General features: G+C 36.3%; 1 protein-coding gene across 1 annotated transcript in view; it reads left to right on the forward strand.

Moving 5' to 3' along the window:
• The window catches only part of PRDM5 (PR/SET domain 5), a 209,083-nt gene that overhangs the window by 137,698 nt on the left and 53,910 nt on the right, over positions 1-17,475 (forward strand). Inside the window, exons 12-13 of the mRNA XM_039217772.1 lie at positions 796-956; positions 4,402-4,495. Of these exons, the coding sequence (XP_039073703.1) occupies positions 796-956; positions 4,402-4,495 (255 nt within the window). The remainder of the gene's footprint in view (positions 1-795; positions 957-4,401; positions 4,496-17,475) is intronic.

Here is a 17,475-nt window from a genome sequence, read left to right on the forward strand (position 1 = left end):
AGAAATGCTGAGGCATAGGAGCACATGTACCCCAATGTTCATAGCAGCACTCTCAGCAATAGCCAAAACATGGAAAGAGCCTAAGTGTCCATCAACGGATGAATGGATCAAGAAGATGTGGTTTATCTATACCATGGAATACTACATGGCAAGGAGAAAGAATGAAATCTGGCCATGTGTAGCAACATGGATGGACCTTGAGGGGGTTATGCTGAGCGAAATAAGTCAGGCAGAGAAGGACAAATACCATATGTTTGCACGTATAGGAGAATTAGGAGGAACTTGACGGAGGAACAAGGGGGAGAAGAAGGGGGGAAATTGTGGGGGAGAGGAAGAGAGGCAAACCATGAGAGACTCTTGAATGCTGACAAAATCTGAGGACTGATGGATGTAGGGGGGATGGGGGATGGGCATGGAGGAGGGCACTTGTGGGGATGAGCACTGAGTGTTATGTGGAAACTAATTTGACAATAAACTATTTGTAAAAAAATAAATAAATAAAAGAAAGTTCATGGTACCTTTAGAAAATTCACTAATTCGGTTTCCACATTTTCCAGTTAAAGAGACTGAGAACCCAAGAAAGTTAAAGAACTTCCCACTGGTCACAGAGTGAATTAGCAAATATGGAATCAAAATATTTCAAGAAAAACTATCTTTTCTAGTTATGATAAATTGTTAGTAATAAAGCTATCTTTTTGGAGAAAACAACACTAAATCTGGTACCTATGAGGGGGAGTTAACAACACCCTGCGGTTGCATCTGATCTTTCTCTTACTTGACTGTTTCATTTCTAAGGTGAGAGGACTTTCAAGTGCCATCACTGTGATGCTACCTTTAAAAGGAAGGATACTTTAAATGTTCATGTCCAGGTGGTCCATGAAAGACACAAGAAATACAGATGTGAGCTATGTAATAAGGCATTTGTTACACCTTCAGTGCTTAGAAGTCACAAGAAAGTAAGTAGAAGCCTTCCGTGAATTTGAATGGATTACACATTTAAGTGATGTGGGCATGTATGCTCACTGTCATGTGATAGTCAATTAACTATTAATTAATCAACATATTTACTCAAATAAGAGTTTACTTAACTCAAAATGATGTTCTTACAGTGATTTGGAGAAAAGAGAATATCTTTTTTCTGTTATGCTAATTACCTTAAACAAATCAAGAGGTTACTTTTTTTGTTTTATAAGTATATTTTAAGTATATTTTTAAAACTAGCAAAATTCATAGTGTAACAAACTCGGTTAAAGTTTTTAATGTTGACTTTAGAAATGACTCTGAAGTATAATAGGTTCTGGTACTTAGTGTGTACTGCTCAGTGAATGTGAGGAAGTGACTTCTGCTTCAGTATGACTTTTATTTTTGTACCTATCCTTAATATAGCTCTTTCAAAACGACTGACTTGAGAAGCATTTTTTTCCTGTTTCTTTAATGTTCAGTAATAATGATACTGTCTTCTTTTTTTAAATTTCTGAATAAGATAATTTTTAACTTTGCTTGAATTAGTGTTTTGCATAAATTTAATAAATATGTATTGTGTTATAATCAATGTGGGAAAAACCAGTTTTTCAAGAGAGATGTATAGTTGTTTGTGATGACAGGTTGTCATAGAGTACATTATGCATAGCATTCTTCATTTTTGTCTCATACATTCATCCAGTATTGTCCACGTAGAGATATGTTTCCATGCTTTTGTATCTATATTTAAGATATTTTAGTATTGTGCCTTAAATGCCTTTTAAGGCCAGTTAACCAGGGGCACCTGGCTGGCTCAATTGGTTAAGTGTCCAACTTCGGCTCCCGTCATGATCTCGCAGTCTGAGAGCTGGAGTCCCACGTCAGCTGTCTGTGCTGACAGCGTAGAGCCTGGAGCCTGCTTTGGAATTTGTATTTCCCTCTCTCTCTGCCCCCCTCCCTACTCATGTTCTGCCTCTCTCTCTCTCTCTCTCTCTTTCAAAAATAAATATTTAAAAAATCGTTTTAAACCATTTAACCAATTTCTGTACCTAATAATTGTAATGTATATTTTTGAATTAAACCAAAGGAGCATTTTAAGTCTTTTCATTAATACTGACTTAATGTTGTTTGCTTTGAAATTTATACCACTGACAAGTAACTTAGGTCATGTAAATGAACAATGAAATATTTATGTAGCAACAAAGGAAATTCTGTGGATTTTATAAGATACTATAAATAAATTGGTAGTTGCCTCCTTGGAGTAATCCAATGTTGTAATAATGGATATATACAATATCTAAACAACCTTACACTAATCAAGAAAGAATTGTATTTTCCCCCTTCTGTCAGGGAACAAGAAGAATATAGGTCTGCTATATGTTAAAATGTTATACCATTTCCTTTAAAATGAGCCATAATGTGAACCAAGGGAGTAACAGCTCTTACTCTGAAGAATGTATAACTGTTTTATATAAGAAGTTGTACTGAAAATGGAAAATTAAGTGCCTGCCAAATGCAGAATCAAGGAGATGTCTATGGTAGCTGATGTCATTGGCTAGTGTGGCAGTTGGTTAGACCGTATTCCTCAAATTTGATTATAATATAAATAGTTTTCAGTGGAAAAATATTTAAAAGGACACTGATGTTGACTAAGGTATTGAGTTTATAACTCTTTAAAAAATTACAGATATAATAATTGATATTCAAATATAGATTATAATTCCAATATGAAAGTTTTCAAGCTAAATGTCTATAAGACTATGAAACTAATTATACCAAATTAGCAATTAATTTAATATGGGAGATGAGAATGTTTTGCAACATTGGTGGTTTTTTGAGATTATCAGGTGATGAGGTAACTGCTCTACCTCTTTTTCTGTCCCAGCTATTGTGTCCCTTCTGGGAACACATCATTTGAAAACAATATATTTTTAAATGTTAATTTATTTTTGAGAGAGAGATAGAGCACAAGTTGGGGAGGGATAGAGAGAGAAGGAGAAATAGAATCTGAAGCAGGCTCCAGGCTCTGAGATATCAGCGCAGAGCCCACTATGGGACTGAACCCACGAACTGGGAGATCATGACCTGAGCCAAAGTCAGACACTTAACTGACTGAGCTACTCAGACACCCCCATTTAAAAAAAATAATATTTGTTTATTTTTGAAAGAGAAAGAAAGACAGAACATGAGTAGGGAAGGGGCAGGGAGAGACAGAACACAGAATCTGAAGCCGGCTCCAGGCTCTGAGCTGTCAGCACAGAGCCCAATGTGGGGCTTGAACTCATGAACCATGAGATCATGATCTGAGCTGAAGTCGGACACTTAACCCACGGAGCTACCCAGGCGCCCCAAAGATGCCCCAATTTTTAGAAAACCTTTCCTATTCTTTTTATATTAGCTCATGGCAATTCAATAATAATACTTGCCAGTAATTTGCACAAAAGCAAATGGAAACACAAGCCCTGGAAACTGTTTTTGATGGTAACCCAGGTGATCTACTGTATGCTTTTATTGATTTTTAGGTCATCATTGAAATAAAAAAAAATAGTTTCATTGAGAATGTGCAGATATCTGAAGTAATATCTCCTTACTCCCTTCTTTTTCCCTTCTTCTAAGTTTGAAAAATAATGGGACTTGAAAAGTAGCTCTGACCCCTCAATTATTAGAACGACCTTTTTGATGTTGGTAGAATAGCTGGTGTCCTGATGAGATTGCGAGACAAGTTTTAAAAGCTCCATCTGCCTCCTTTTTGGAGAGGTCACTCTTTTCTTTGAACTCTCTAACATTCTGTCAAAATTCACTTTTGATGATACATATTCACCTTTCTTTGTATGATTGTTTTATGCCAAGATTAAAGGTATGTTGAGAGCAGGGATGTTCTTTCAAATTGCTCAATTAACACCTGCTGATTTCAAGATCAAATCAGATTAATATTTCTTTTTGCTTTGCAGTAAAATCAATCCAGTCAGGCAAGCATAATAATACAAGTAACAGATTACTTTATTAAGATTCATTTTGTCCTCAAAAGTTAAATACACACAAAGAATGTGAAAAATGCTTCTAAGAAAGTATTTCTTGGCAGCAGTTGAGGGCAGCTGTAACCCCATTTTGATTATCTGGTTTTGCCAGCATATACTGGTTTTATATAACTCAATCATTGTTACCTGGGGGCTCTGTAAAGGCTTAAAAAGTAAACTGTAGAATTATTTTCATATTAGCACTAATGCATGATTCTAAGGTTTGGGGTTTTTTGTTTTGTTTTGTTTTGTTTTCAAGCAGTGGGAATACCCATGATAAATTGTTTAAAATCTCATTGTGGTGTTAAATCATTTTAATGAAACATAATCTTGGAAAAAAAGGATTTACCATTGTCAGAGGCATTTCATCATTTTTACTAATTCTTTGTATTTTCCTCAACCCCTTTTATTCCTTTCGATTTAGACACATACTGGAGAAAAGGAGAAAATCTGCCCATATTGTGGCCAGAAATTTGCCAGCAGTGGTACACTGAGAGTTCATATCCGTAGCCACACAGGTATGTAGATTATAATTGGTAATAAAAACAACTTAAGGAAATACAATTCTTTTAAGAAAAGGAATATTGTAATATTACAAAATACCTCCCAGATTAGAATTAATCTTAGTTGTTTCTCTGCCTTAAAATTTTATAGAATCCAGTTCCTTACTCTAGGATTTTAAATTAGTTTACTTTCCCAACTAAGTTAAATATCCAAAGTGGAAATACTTGGTTAATGTTTAGTTGTGATGTAATTGTGATTTACTTTATATTCTATTCTAATGGATAGGATAGGGAATAGCGGTTTCACTTTTTATAGAAGGTTCAGGGCCTCCTCTTAAAATTCCTTTCTATAACTGACTTCAGATGTGGCCTTTTTAAATTTAAAAAATCCTTGGAATATTGTTTGAATGCTGTAGGATTTTATTGAATACAAGGTGAGGCAACTATAATATCCATTATGCCATGGATTGCTTCCTAAAGGGTTCTCTTCCTTTCTTATGCCTTTTTGTGCAATTTCTCCCATGAAAGAGGGTTGCATCCTAGTGAAGGCTGTATAAACAACTAAATATTCTTTTTTATATTCTTTTTTTTTTAAATATTTTTATTTATTTCTTGGAGAGAGAGAGAGAGAGACGGCATGAGCAGGTGAGGGTCAGAGAGAGAGGGATACAGAATCTGAAACAGGCTCCAGGCTCTGAGCTGGCAGTCAGCACAGAGCCCGATGCCGGGCTCGAACCCACGAACTGCGAGATCATGACCTAAGCGAAAGTCGGACACTTAACCGACTAAGCCACCCAGGCGCCCCTCTTTTCTATATTCTTAAATGAAGTATCGCTGAATGTAATATTAGTTTCAGGTATACAACATAGTGATTTGATAATTATATGCATCACAAAAAGTTAACCATGATAAGTATAGGATAAGTCTAGTTAGCATCTGTCACCATACAAAGTTATTACAATATTATTGAATATATTCCCTATGCTGTACTTTTCATACCCATGACTTAACTTTATAACTAAAAGTTTGTACCCTTTAATCTTCTTCACCTATTTCACCCACCCACCTCCCACTGCCTTCTCCTCTGGCAACCACTAGTTTGCTCTCTATATTTGTAAGCCTGTTTTTCTTTTTGTTGCTATTGTTAGTATTTATTTGTTTGTTTATTTGTTTTGTTTTTCAGATTCCACATATAATTGAAATCGTATGGTATTTGTCTTTCTCTGACTTACTTCACTTAGCATAATACCTTCTAGATCCATCCACGTTGTTGTGAATGGCAAGATGTCATTCTTTTTTATGGCTCAGTAATATTCCATCATGTATATTTATACTATATTTTCTTTATCCATTTATCTATCAATAGTATTTATATTGCCTTCATGTCTTGGCTCTTGTAAATAATGCTCCAAGAAATGTAGAGGTGCATACATCTTTTTTAGTTAGTGTTTTCATTTTCTTTGGGTAAATACCCAGAAGTAGAATTACTGGATCATATGGTACTTCTATTTTTAGTTTTTTGAGGAGCCTCCATATTGTTTTCCAGAGTGGCTTCCTCAATTTACATTTTCACCGGCGGTGTATGAGGGCCCCCCTTTCTCCCCATTCTCACCACTATTTGTTATTTCTAGTCATTTAGTTACTAGCCATTCTTATTGATGTGAGATGTTATCTCTTTGTGGTTTTGATTTGCATTTCCCTGATGATTAAAGATGTTCAGCACTTATTCATGTGTCTGTTGGCCATCTGTATATCTTCTTTGGAAAAGTGTCTATTCAGGTCCTCTGCACATTTTTTTCACTGAATTATTTGGTCTTCGGGTCTTGAGTTGTATGAGTTCTTTACATTTTGGTATCAATCCCTTCCTGGATATATCATTTGCAAATATCTTTAAGCAATTAAATACTCTTGAAAGAACCTTGTCTGGATTTTATCTGTCAAGTAGAGAAGTACTTGAAGAGACTTGAAAACATACTCAATATTGATGGCCAGACTATTGTACATGAAACTTAATGGTTTTCTATAGCTACGCTTTATGTGGTAAACTGTTTAGCTAGATTACATTGCTGAACTTCCTATTCAAGAACCATAGTATTTGACTTTATCACGGTACTCTCAGCACCTAATGCAGTGTCTAACTGTTTTTGTGGATGAGGACATGATAGTTTACATGGGCTAAAGAATCAATAGTGCAATTATTATACATAGGTGGAGGAAGGAACAGCAATGGAACATAATTTATAATTCTGGAAATTCTTTGGCTAAAGCTAAAAGACAGAATATCAAAGTAGTATTTGTTATCTTAGAGTATCCTCTTAAGTGCTATTAAATGAAACCTATAACCAAGAACATATTAAATGGTATACATGATGACTATGGAATAATGGATGTCCTAAAGAAAAGAGATCTTCTTGCTTAGAAGTATCCAGGGAAAGGAAGTTTTGGGGACAAACCAGAAGCAGAGACCAACAAAAAAAAAGAAGAGAGAAGCAAAAGAGAGCAGCAGAGAGTCGTGCTGAAGGCAGGTGGACTTAAAGTTGGGCCAGAGGTTTAGCACCATGTCCTGATTGTACAGAAAAAGCAAGCAATTGACATAATTTCCTATATTATAATTTCCCCCTTTTCTTAGGTTTTCTTTCCTACAGGATATGATAATGAGAATTTTATGTGCAATATCTTTTCCTTTCTTTTCTTTCAAATTTTTCAAGATCCTAAATCATTGAATATTCTGAAGCTTCAATAATTTATGAACATAATCTTGATTGACTATTGATAAGGAGCTAATTTACTATCATGTATTCTGGCATAAATAATCATGGGATTTTCTTAATGTATTACCTTTGGAAAAATGGATTTTCAATGGGGAAAATGTGTTTAGGTCCCTATGTTTTTTATTAACCTAGCCTTTTTTAAAAATAAATGTTTAACGGAGAACTTGGTTGGAAAAATTATTTTGGGCAGTGTTTTGAATTCTGAACTATGTGTCTTTCATTAATTTCTTTCTTGAAATTAAATCATAATGATCTCCAAGATAACTTTTCAAAATTTAATATGCCTTATCATATCAGAAGTTGTCCTTGGCTTTTTAAACAATTATTATCTTCCTTATTAGGCATAAACCCAAAGTATGCTTCATTTCTAAGTCTAAAAAGAGATTATAAGACAGTAAATTTTGTTTAAAAAAAGAATATTGTCCTGTTCCTTGTTGATAGTAGCAAAATAAATGGAAATAGAGCCTACATAGCCAATATTGTAGAGATTGGTTAAATAAGTTATGATATATCTATAAATTGAAATATCCATAAGCAATAAAAGTGGTATTACATATTATATTAATTAACATGAAAAAATAAGAAATATAAGTTACAAAACTAAAATGATAGATTTTTGTAAGGATAAAAGATTTCCATATAAAGGTCCTACAGTTAAGTACTAAATTATTAGCTGTGGTTATTTCTTTGTATTGCAAATATGGATAGCTTAAATTTTCTTCATGATTTTGTGTTTTCTAATTTTTATACACTAAGTTTCTCATATAATAAAATATTTAAAATATGTTAACATTATGAATCTATTATTAGATTCATGCCAAATTGTTTAGGTATGACATGTTTCTGGATCTTATTCTCAAAAGGACCAGCAAAAAGAAGTGTAAAAACTATATGTTTAAAAAAGGAAAAAAATGAGAGAGAAAACAAATAGGGCTACATGAAACCTAAATGAGAATATATAGTGGCTATTGTACTATTTTTCCATTTTCCTTATGTTTGAAAATTTTCATAATTAAACGTGGGAGTGTTTTATTCCAATGAGAACAACTGAGTGGATGCAGATGCCAGCTCAGTGCTGCTCAGAGCCATTTCCTGAACATCCAACTTCATAGCTTACATCTTGTTCACATCTCCCTCAAAGCCTAGTTCCTTCAACAGGAAGACTTCTAGTCTTTAAATATAAACAGACTTGTTTTGTTTTGTTTTGTTGCTTACAGTCATGCTGCTCAGAGAAAACTCAGATTCTTCAGAAAAGGCAGAGTTTCATTATTTCATGCTTAGTCATCATGAAAAAGGAATTCCATGAAATTTGCTAATAGCTTACAGGGGTTTTAGAAGTGTTTTGTTTGTTTGTTTGTTTGTTTGTTTGTTTGTTTTTTAATACAGTGGAAAGTATAAGTATCCTTTACCAAAGAAGGTTTAAAGAGATGTGGTGCTTACCGAGTCCTTATTCTTGCAGTGGTTTCCCCTTGCTTTGTGCAAAGTGACTGCCCCTTATTTCATGGGACTCATCAACTACCAGTTCTTGTCCCAGTTGATGTCCCAGGCTCCCTTATTGGGCTTTGTTTGCTTCCCAATTAAATGTAACTTTCTCTGTGATATGTTACCTGACGATCCCCTACCCCCCAAGACAGGTTGGCATGCTCTATCTTATCCTGTTCTCAACACTGCACACTTCCAAGTACTCATACTTCTTCAGCCATTTGTAGATCCTCTGTTCCCTTAGAGCTGTGCTCAGATCTGATAACTTACTTGTTTACTATTCAAAGAACTGCCTGGCTTAGAGAAACAAATTAGTCAATGCTTCATGAATAAATAAAGGAATCTACAGATAGATGGCAGTTCCTGTGGGATAGTGGAAAGCATGCTGGCCTCATGTTGAAAAATCCTGAATTTGAATCTAAATTTAACTGACTATAAAATCACTTTTTCATAAAATAACATTAAAATTGTGGAATTCACTTAAGGAAATGCTAGAGTCAAAGACTTAAATCGCTAAATTTCCTAATCTATTAGCCAGTCCCACCTCAATATAAAGTTGGGCCCTTTGCTCTCCTTTCCATTCTTTACCTCATAGCTTCACCTTGCAATTGGTTGGAAACAATTGTATAACAAGTAATAGTTAACAACATAGTTTAAGATTTAGCTCACCAATATATAAAAAATTACTGTGCTTAAATGAAGAAATAAAGAACAATATCTGGCCAACCAGCACTAAAAGCTTACCATGACTCCTTTTAACTTGGAATTGCCTAGTTTTTAAAATTCTTATTAGGAAAGGTAAAGGAAATTGGTCCTGACAAATGCCCTATCCATTTTATTTGACAAGGTCCATTCTACAGGAACTGGAATTATGACAAACAATTGTGTAGTATATTATAGTCTCTTGCTCTTTGTAGCCTCTCATCTAGTAGAGATCTGGGGTTCCCATTGTTTATTATATACTTTTTAAATGTTTATTTATTTTTGAGAGACAGACAGCAGAGTGTGAGTGGAGGAGAGGCAGAGAGAGGGAGAAGGAGAATCCCAACTGGGTTCTGATCTGTCAGCGCAAAGCCTGAGTCGGGACTTGAACCCACAAATTGTGAGATCGTGACTTGAGGCGAAGTCAGACCCTCAACACCTGAGCCACCCAGGTGTCCCCATTATTTACTAAATATGAATGTCTCTTGCCAATTATGATACTATCCTTACTTTTCATATTTGTTCCATGACTAGATTCTGAGCTAAAGGGCAGGGCCAGATCAGGCTCAGGATTTTAATCAAGTTTATTGAAGAAGAGAAGCCCTTTCAAATAATATCTGAGTTAAGCCTTCCATACCTAGTATCCTAGGTTTCTAAGAACATTCTCATTTTCTAGATGAGGCAGAGATTCAGAGAAGCAAATGACCAATCCAGGCAAGGTAGTACGATCCAAATCTTTTGACTTTAAATTCTATTTTATTTTTGTGTTATCTCTTTTTGGCTACAAAGCTACATGGCTACTACCCAATTATTAGAATTACCACAAGAATTACACAAATTCTATAAGTTCTCCAGTAAAAAGATGAGGAATGAAATTCTAGAAGTCACATGTTATTTTAGTAGTATGAAAGTTTTACCTTTTATAATAATTTTTAAATGTTTATTTTTGATAGAGCACGTGCTTGCGGGGGAGGGGCAGACAGACAGGGAGACAGAATATCATGCAGGCCAGACACTGCCTCTGCGCTGTCAGTGCAGAGCCCTGCGCTGGGCTCCAGTTCACCAACTGTGAGATCATGACCTGAGTTTGAAATTAAGGGTCAGATGCTTAATTGACTGAGCCACCCAGGCATGACTGAAAGCTTTATCTTTTAGAGTCAAGTGGAAGGAGTGTGTGTGTGTGTGTGTACATGTGTGTGCATTTAGCATTCATATGCATGTGTTCATTTCTCCTGAGTCACCTTTATGGTGGGCAATAACATAGAAAATGATGATTAAATTTATTTTCTCGTATTTTTTTGCCTTTATTATTTTAGAGGAGTTTTAGGTTCACAATGAAATAAAGGGCAAGTATAGTGGCTTCCCCATCTATCCCCTCTCCCACACATGTGTACCTTCCCGTGTTATCAACATCCACAACCAGAGTGGTGAACCTACATTGACACATTATAATCACCCAAAGTTTGTAACTCACCTTAGGATCACTCTAGGTGTCGTGCATTCTTTGGATTTGGACACCTGTATAAGGATATAAGTTCATCAATATGATACCATACAGAGTGCTTTCACTGCCTTAAAATCCTCTGTGCTTCGCCTCTTTGTCCCCTAACCCTCAATGCCTGGCAGTCACTGATCTTTTTTACTGTCTCCATAGTTTTATTTTCTGGAAAAACACTTGACATGTACATAGCTTGACATTTTTCAGAATGTCATGTAGTTGAACAGATTACTTTATTTATGTCTAGAAAATGATTATTAATTGATAGTTGAGCATTTTAGTGAAATGGATGTACACTTGAATATATACGGCAATGTGATAAGATTTTTTATAGAATTAATAGTCTTTATTGTTTTCCCATTATGTTGAAAGAGTCCATTTCATTTTTTTTTGTAATATTGAAACTGTCCATCAATGTTTTGGGAAGGCAGTTCTCTTTTTTATAACACCAAATAACATCAAGTTTTATGAAGAGAAAAGAGGACTCCTGTTTATGTTTCTTCCTTCCAGTTTCCCAATCGGTATCTTTTCCTATTTAGTATAGTGACAGTATTTTTTTTTTAATTTTTTTCTTTCTAATGTTTTTATTTATTTCTGATAGAGAGGGTCAGAGAGAGAGGGAGATACAGAATCTGACACAGGCTCCAGGCTCTGAGCTAGCTGTCAGCACAGAGCCCAATGTGGGGCTTGAACCCGCAAACCGTGAGATCATGACCTGAGCCGAAGTCGGATGCTTAATTGACTGAGCCACCCAGGCGCCCCAGTATAGTGATAGTATTGCTTTGTGTATTAAAGGCATTTTCCTTCATATTAATTTTCTTAAAACAGGTCTTATTTTATTGGCCCATGACTAATGGGGTCATTCTGTAAGACAATGATAATTTAGCTATTGGATTACTACCCATTAGCTATTGGATTACTACCCATTAGTTCTGTGAGCAGTCTTAGTGTTTATTTCTCTGTTTTAATTTTTTGTTAATAGTTCCTAAAAACATTAAAAAAAAAACTCCTCTAATGCACTTACTACCTTAAATAACCAACCAGTGGTGTCCTTGCTTCCTTGTTTTCCTGCCTGCCCTCCCTCCCCCCCCCCCATTACCACCATTCTGTTCTGTTAGATGAAGTCTAACAAAACTTTGTATTTTTATTTTTTTTTTAAATTTTTTTTAATGTTTTATTTATTTCTAGGAGAGAGAGAGAGAGAGAGAGAGACAGCGTGAGCAGGGAGGGTCAGAGAGAGAGGGAGTCACAGACTGAAACAGGCTCCAGGCTCTGAGCTGGCAGTCAGCACAGAGCCCGACGCGGGGCTCGAACCCACGAACCGCGAGATCATGACCTAAGCAAAAGTCGGACGCTTAACCGACTAAGCCACCCAGGCGCCCCAAAACTTTGTATTTTTATTTCCATTAATTTTGAAAATGTTATGTTTACAAATCTTGTATCCACCTTCTAAAGTCCATTCATCTTTCATAATTAGGTGATTAGAAAAAGATCATACATGGCAAGTGTGCATAAAGCATTTGCTTTTATAGAGATTCTAAGGGACATACACACCCCAATGTATACAGTAGTATTATCAATAGCCAAATGATGGAAAGAGCCCAAATGTCCATCAACTGATTAATGGATAAAGAAGATATGGTGAATATATTGTGGTATACACACACACACACACACACACACACACACACACACAAATATTACTCAGCCATAAAAAAGAATGGAATCTTGCCATTTGCAACAACATGAATGGAACTAGAGTGTATTAGGCTAAGTGAAATAAGTCAGAGAAAGATAACTATCATATGATTTCATTCATATGTGAAATTTAAGAAACAAAACAAATGAATGTAGGGAAAGGAAAGGAAAAGTAAGATGGAAAGAGGGAGGCAAACTGTAAAAGACTCTGAAATACAGAAAACAAACAGGGTTGTGGGAGGAGGAATTGAGTGGGGGAATGGGCTAAATGGGTGAAGGGCACTAAGAAGGGCACTTGTTGGGATGAACATTGGTACTACATGTAAGAGAAGAATCACTAAATTCTGTTCCTGAAATCATTATTACACTATATGTTAACAAACTTGGATTTAAATAAAATTTAAAAATTAAAAAAAAAACAAAGCATAATAGTCTTCACTTTTCGAATAGAAGTGAATTTCATAAATTTTCTAGTTTAAGCCTTTTATTTGAACCCATGTCCTGCAAAATTCAGTGATTTGCTACATTTACGCTTCTATTGTTCCTCTAGAGCTAAAGTAAGGCTTAAACTTTTTTTCGGTGTATACATTGCTAGTTGTTTTTGTTCCTATTCTAATTTTTACCCTTATACTTGAGGAACAAGTGAAGGTGCATGTCAGGATCCTTGCTCAGTGCCTAGCACAGTGTGTGCATGTGGTAGTGTGAGCGGCCGCCGCCACGGTTGCTGTGTGCTTTGTCTTCGGTATTCCTGACTGAATTTAACCACAGTGAGGCCACCTCCCTTGATATACGGCCGGACCCTCTGTTCCCAGTGTCATCATCATCATCATCTTTTTATAACCTTTAGCAGCAGAATATAGATCATCTGTCGAACATAGATGAGGGTTTGCTGTCAAACAGGGCTGGCTTGGGGTGAGTGAGGGTGCATGTACTGTGTGTCACTATCACCGCCAGTGAAGGTGAATGTTTAGGTCTGTGCCTGGCAGGCAGCTCTGTAATTTATCATCCGGTTTCCTAAGCTACAGTGACAGGGATGGCACTCTGTGGTTCAGCCGAAATAGTGGAGCACATTCTCCTGTTGGTTTATAGCTTCTTAGGGTCAGTGAGAGCTGGGGTTAATTCCGTAAGGGAATCCATGGACTGTGACATGAATTCCATCAGTTGTTCATAAATTATGAAAGAAATTCTAGGAACTGCTTTTGGGGTTTTAAAGCTGTGGGGCAGAAGGTTAATTACTTGCCTACAGTTCCAACCAACTTTTCGTGTTAATAGATACCGGCTGTGTAGGCCCTTCTGTTCTAGGCTTGCTTGCACATTGTCATTTGAATGTAGTAATAAATCACTGTCTTCGGAAACAGTTAACTTTTTTAGTAAATACCTGTGATCAGCTTAGAAATAAAGGATCTGTATATCATAATTTGATTATACTTTGATTTTAGCTACTGTTTTTTCATTCTTTTTCTAAAGGAATTCATTTCTTCTTGTTAGAATATTCAAAGCTATAAAAACAGTAGCTATAAATGATTATACACAGCATTAAGACAATATGATAATTATGAGTAAATAAAAATAGGCAATTAGCAAAGTAATTATAAACACAGATGAACATTTAAGGCAGGTGTTCACATTTTTACAAGAATTAGATAACCTTCCCGTGTTGAGAGGAAGCTTATTTTGCTATATTTATTTTCTAAGTGGTTAATTACTGACATTAGGCCAAATTGAATGTCCTCTTACTTTCAGGTAATCTAAGAGTTAACAGAACAGCTGAGTATAGATTCTGCGTAGAAATAAATGATATTCTGAGTATCACAGTTCCGAGCCTTAGATTTTTCTTAAGAAATCATTCCTAGGTAAGGTCTTGAACTATATGACTTTTGTTTTCTCTGCATTATTTTGACACTTCAGATCATTTCTGGATTCTGACCACATCAGTGAAATGTAATATTTTTTCCCTATTTTTTACTCTTTCCATACTTCACTCCTCCCTGTTGATTTTGAGTTAGTGACAAATATAACAGCTTAAAACAGAGAGAGGGAGAAATGTTCATTTTCACTGGTAGTATTATAATCTTTTTAAAGATTTTTTAAAAACATTTCAAAGGCCCTAGTTTCTAATGCAAAAACTATAATGCTTATGTCAAGGTTTGTCATTGGGCAGGTATGAGGCACAGAAGGAAGAATGAGGGAGTGACACTTGCCTTGGAATGCAGCATTATGAATAGTCACCAACTGGATTACTAATTACAGTCACAATGACTCTAATAATAGGGATTATTTAAAATGCATCATTTTGGGGGCACCTGGGTGGCTCAGATGGTTAAGCATCCAACTCTTTTTCTTTCTTTCTTTCTTTCTTTCTTTCTTTCTTTCTTTCTTTCTTTCTTTCTTTCCTTCTTTTTCTCTCTGTCTCTCTGTCTGTCTCTCTGTCTGTCTGTCTGTCTCTCTCTCTCTCTCTCTCTGTCTTTCTTTTTTTGAGAGACAGAGCATGAGTAGAAGAGGAACAGAGAGAAAGGGAGACACAGAATCTGAAGCAGGTACCAGTTTCCGAGGTGTCAGCAGAGCCTGAGGCAGTACTTGAACCCATGAAACATGAGATCATGACCTGAGCCAAAGTCAGACACTTAGCTGACTGAGCCACCCAGGCACCCCAAATGTCTGCCTCTTGATTTAAGCTCGAGTCATGATCTCTCGGTTCATATGTTCGAGCCTTTGGGATTCTCTGTCCCTCTCTCTCTGCCCCTTCCCTGCTCATGCTGTCTCTCTCTTTTTCTCTCAATAAATAAATAAACTTTAAAAATGTACCATTGTTTAGTAACTCTCTTTTTATCATCTCTTCATTTTTTTTTAAGGTTTTTATTTATTTCTAGGAGAGAGAGAGAGAGACAGCTTGAGCACGGGAGGGTCAGAGAGAGAGGGAGTCACAGACTGAAACAGGCTCCAGGCTCTGAGCTGGCAGTCAGCACAGAGCCCGACGCGGGGCCTGAACTCATGAACTGTGAGATCATGACCTAAGCGAAAGTTGGACGCTTAACCAACTAAGCCACCCAGGCGCCCCTCATCTCTTCATTTTTTGTATACTTGGATCTTTTGATTATATTATTTGAGAATGGAAGTGGCCCAGACAAAGTTTTCATCAACTGTATCTCAACAGCCTTATCTATTAGTACATTTCTACGTAATAATAGTGACCTCCATCAAATTTGGGCACCAACATTTTTCTTTAGTTTAGGAAAACTATAAGAGATTTGTTTCCTCTGATAGTTGCTTTCTTCTACCATTGCTACCACTTTCTCCCCTGAGAACAGCTTCTCTGTGTGTTGTTTCCCTGCAACTCTGAGGTATGTTCAGGGCTGGGGAAGGTTTTATTCCTTTTCTGGTTTGGGGGTAAGGAGAATCATTTTTGGGTTTCTTGCTGCTCAGAGTTATATACTCTGGATTCTTGCTCACTGGCACTATTAGCTAGAAGCCCTTCTGTGTGCAGGCTCCTAAGGTTTGACTACTTCATCACTCCAGGACCACTGTTCACAAACTATGCTCATAAATACTGGGCTAAATAAAATTTCTGGCAGAAATTCCTAAATATAGGAAATTGCTGGGTGAAATTGTTAGTTTTCCCACTGAAGGCTGACTCCCTACCAGTAAAACCAAATCAGTAATTACCTTCCCTTTGTCTACTTACCTACCTCAAGTGTCCCTTCATACAGTAGTGGGGAGAACTCGTGTAGGAATTGTTCCTTCTTGGACAGAGTTTTATAACTTTGCCCATGTCTGGATTGTTCAGATGTTTCTCTTGTTTGTGCAACATTCCCCTTTGCTTCTGTCAACACTCACGTGAAGGACTTTGTGCAGGTGTCGTGCTCCCTTCAGACAATCACATGTGATGGGTCATTTATACGTCTGGTTGGCTGAAGCCAGAGCATCTTCAGGGAGTCTGTTACTTTTTCTTTCTAGCTAATTATGTATTTTTGATTACTCATTAACTCTTTTTCATTCTGCATCTCATATGGTGTTTTGTTTGCATCTGTAAAAGTCAGTGTGTATATTGCCCTCAACCCATAAATATTTGTGGCTTTTATTTGAGATTAGAAAATTAGTGAGCACATGGCTATTTTTCTGTTCCCCTATGAACCTCACCTCATTTGATTTGGCATCTCTTTAGAAATGAGGCATGGATACTGTAACTATAAGATTCTCCAGGGAAAGAATGCACCTTTTACTTTTTTGTAGCTTCAGTCATTGAAATTGCATTAAAAAATAGATTTGTTTTGATTGAGATGACCAAAGTATTTTGAAAAGTAAAGGTCTCCTCCTTCAGTTAATTTTGATTTTTATATTTTAGTGCCCACTTCCTTCTAATAGTAAACTGTTCAACCTTTTAAACATTGAAATACAGGGCACCTGGGTGGCTCAGTAGGTTAAACGTCCAACTTTGGCTCAGGTCATGATTTTGTGGTTCGTGAATTTGAACCCAACATCTGACTCTGTCTTGACAGCTCAGAGCCTGGAGCTTGCTTTAGATTCTGTCTCCCTCTCTCTCTGCCCCTCCCCCTTGCACTCTGTCTCTCTCTCTCTCAAAAATAAACAAACATTAAATTAAAAAAAAAAACAAAACAAAACACGATGCTGTCTCTGGCTGGGAATAAATATTCCAAAAAGAAAATAAGTAAAAGTTGAGATACGCAAGGAAAAGATGTCAAGTTCAGAATGTTGATGTCTTTCTTTGAAAGAGAGTGTCCTTGGGCTTAACTTCTTCAGATCAAGTGAGATTTTGTAGGATTTGATTAATAGGAGCATTCCAGGAGTAACAGTGTGGGGTTCAGTGAGGTCAGTAGGGTTTCATG

Source organism: Hyaena hyaena, unplaced genomic scaffold (genome assembly GCF_003009895.1).
Source record: "Hyaena hyaena isolate Hyena2069 unplaced genomic scaffold, ASM300989v1 scaffold_716, whole genome shotgun sequence".
Taxonomy (NCBI): domain Eukaryota; kingdom Metazoa; phylum Chordata; class Mammalia; order Carnivora; family Hyaenidae; genus Hyaena; species Hyaena hyaena.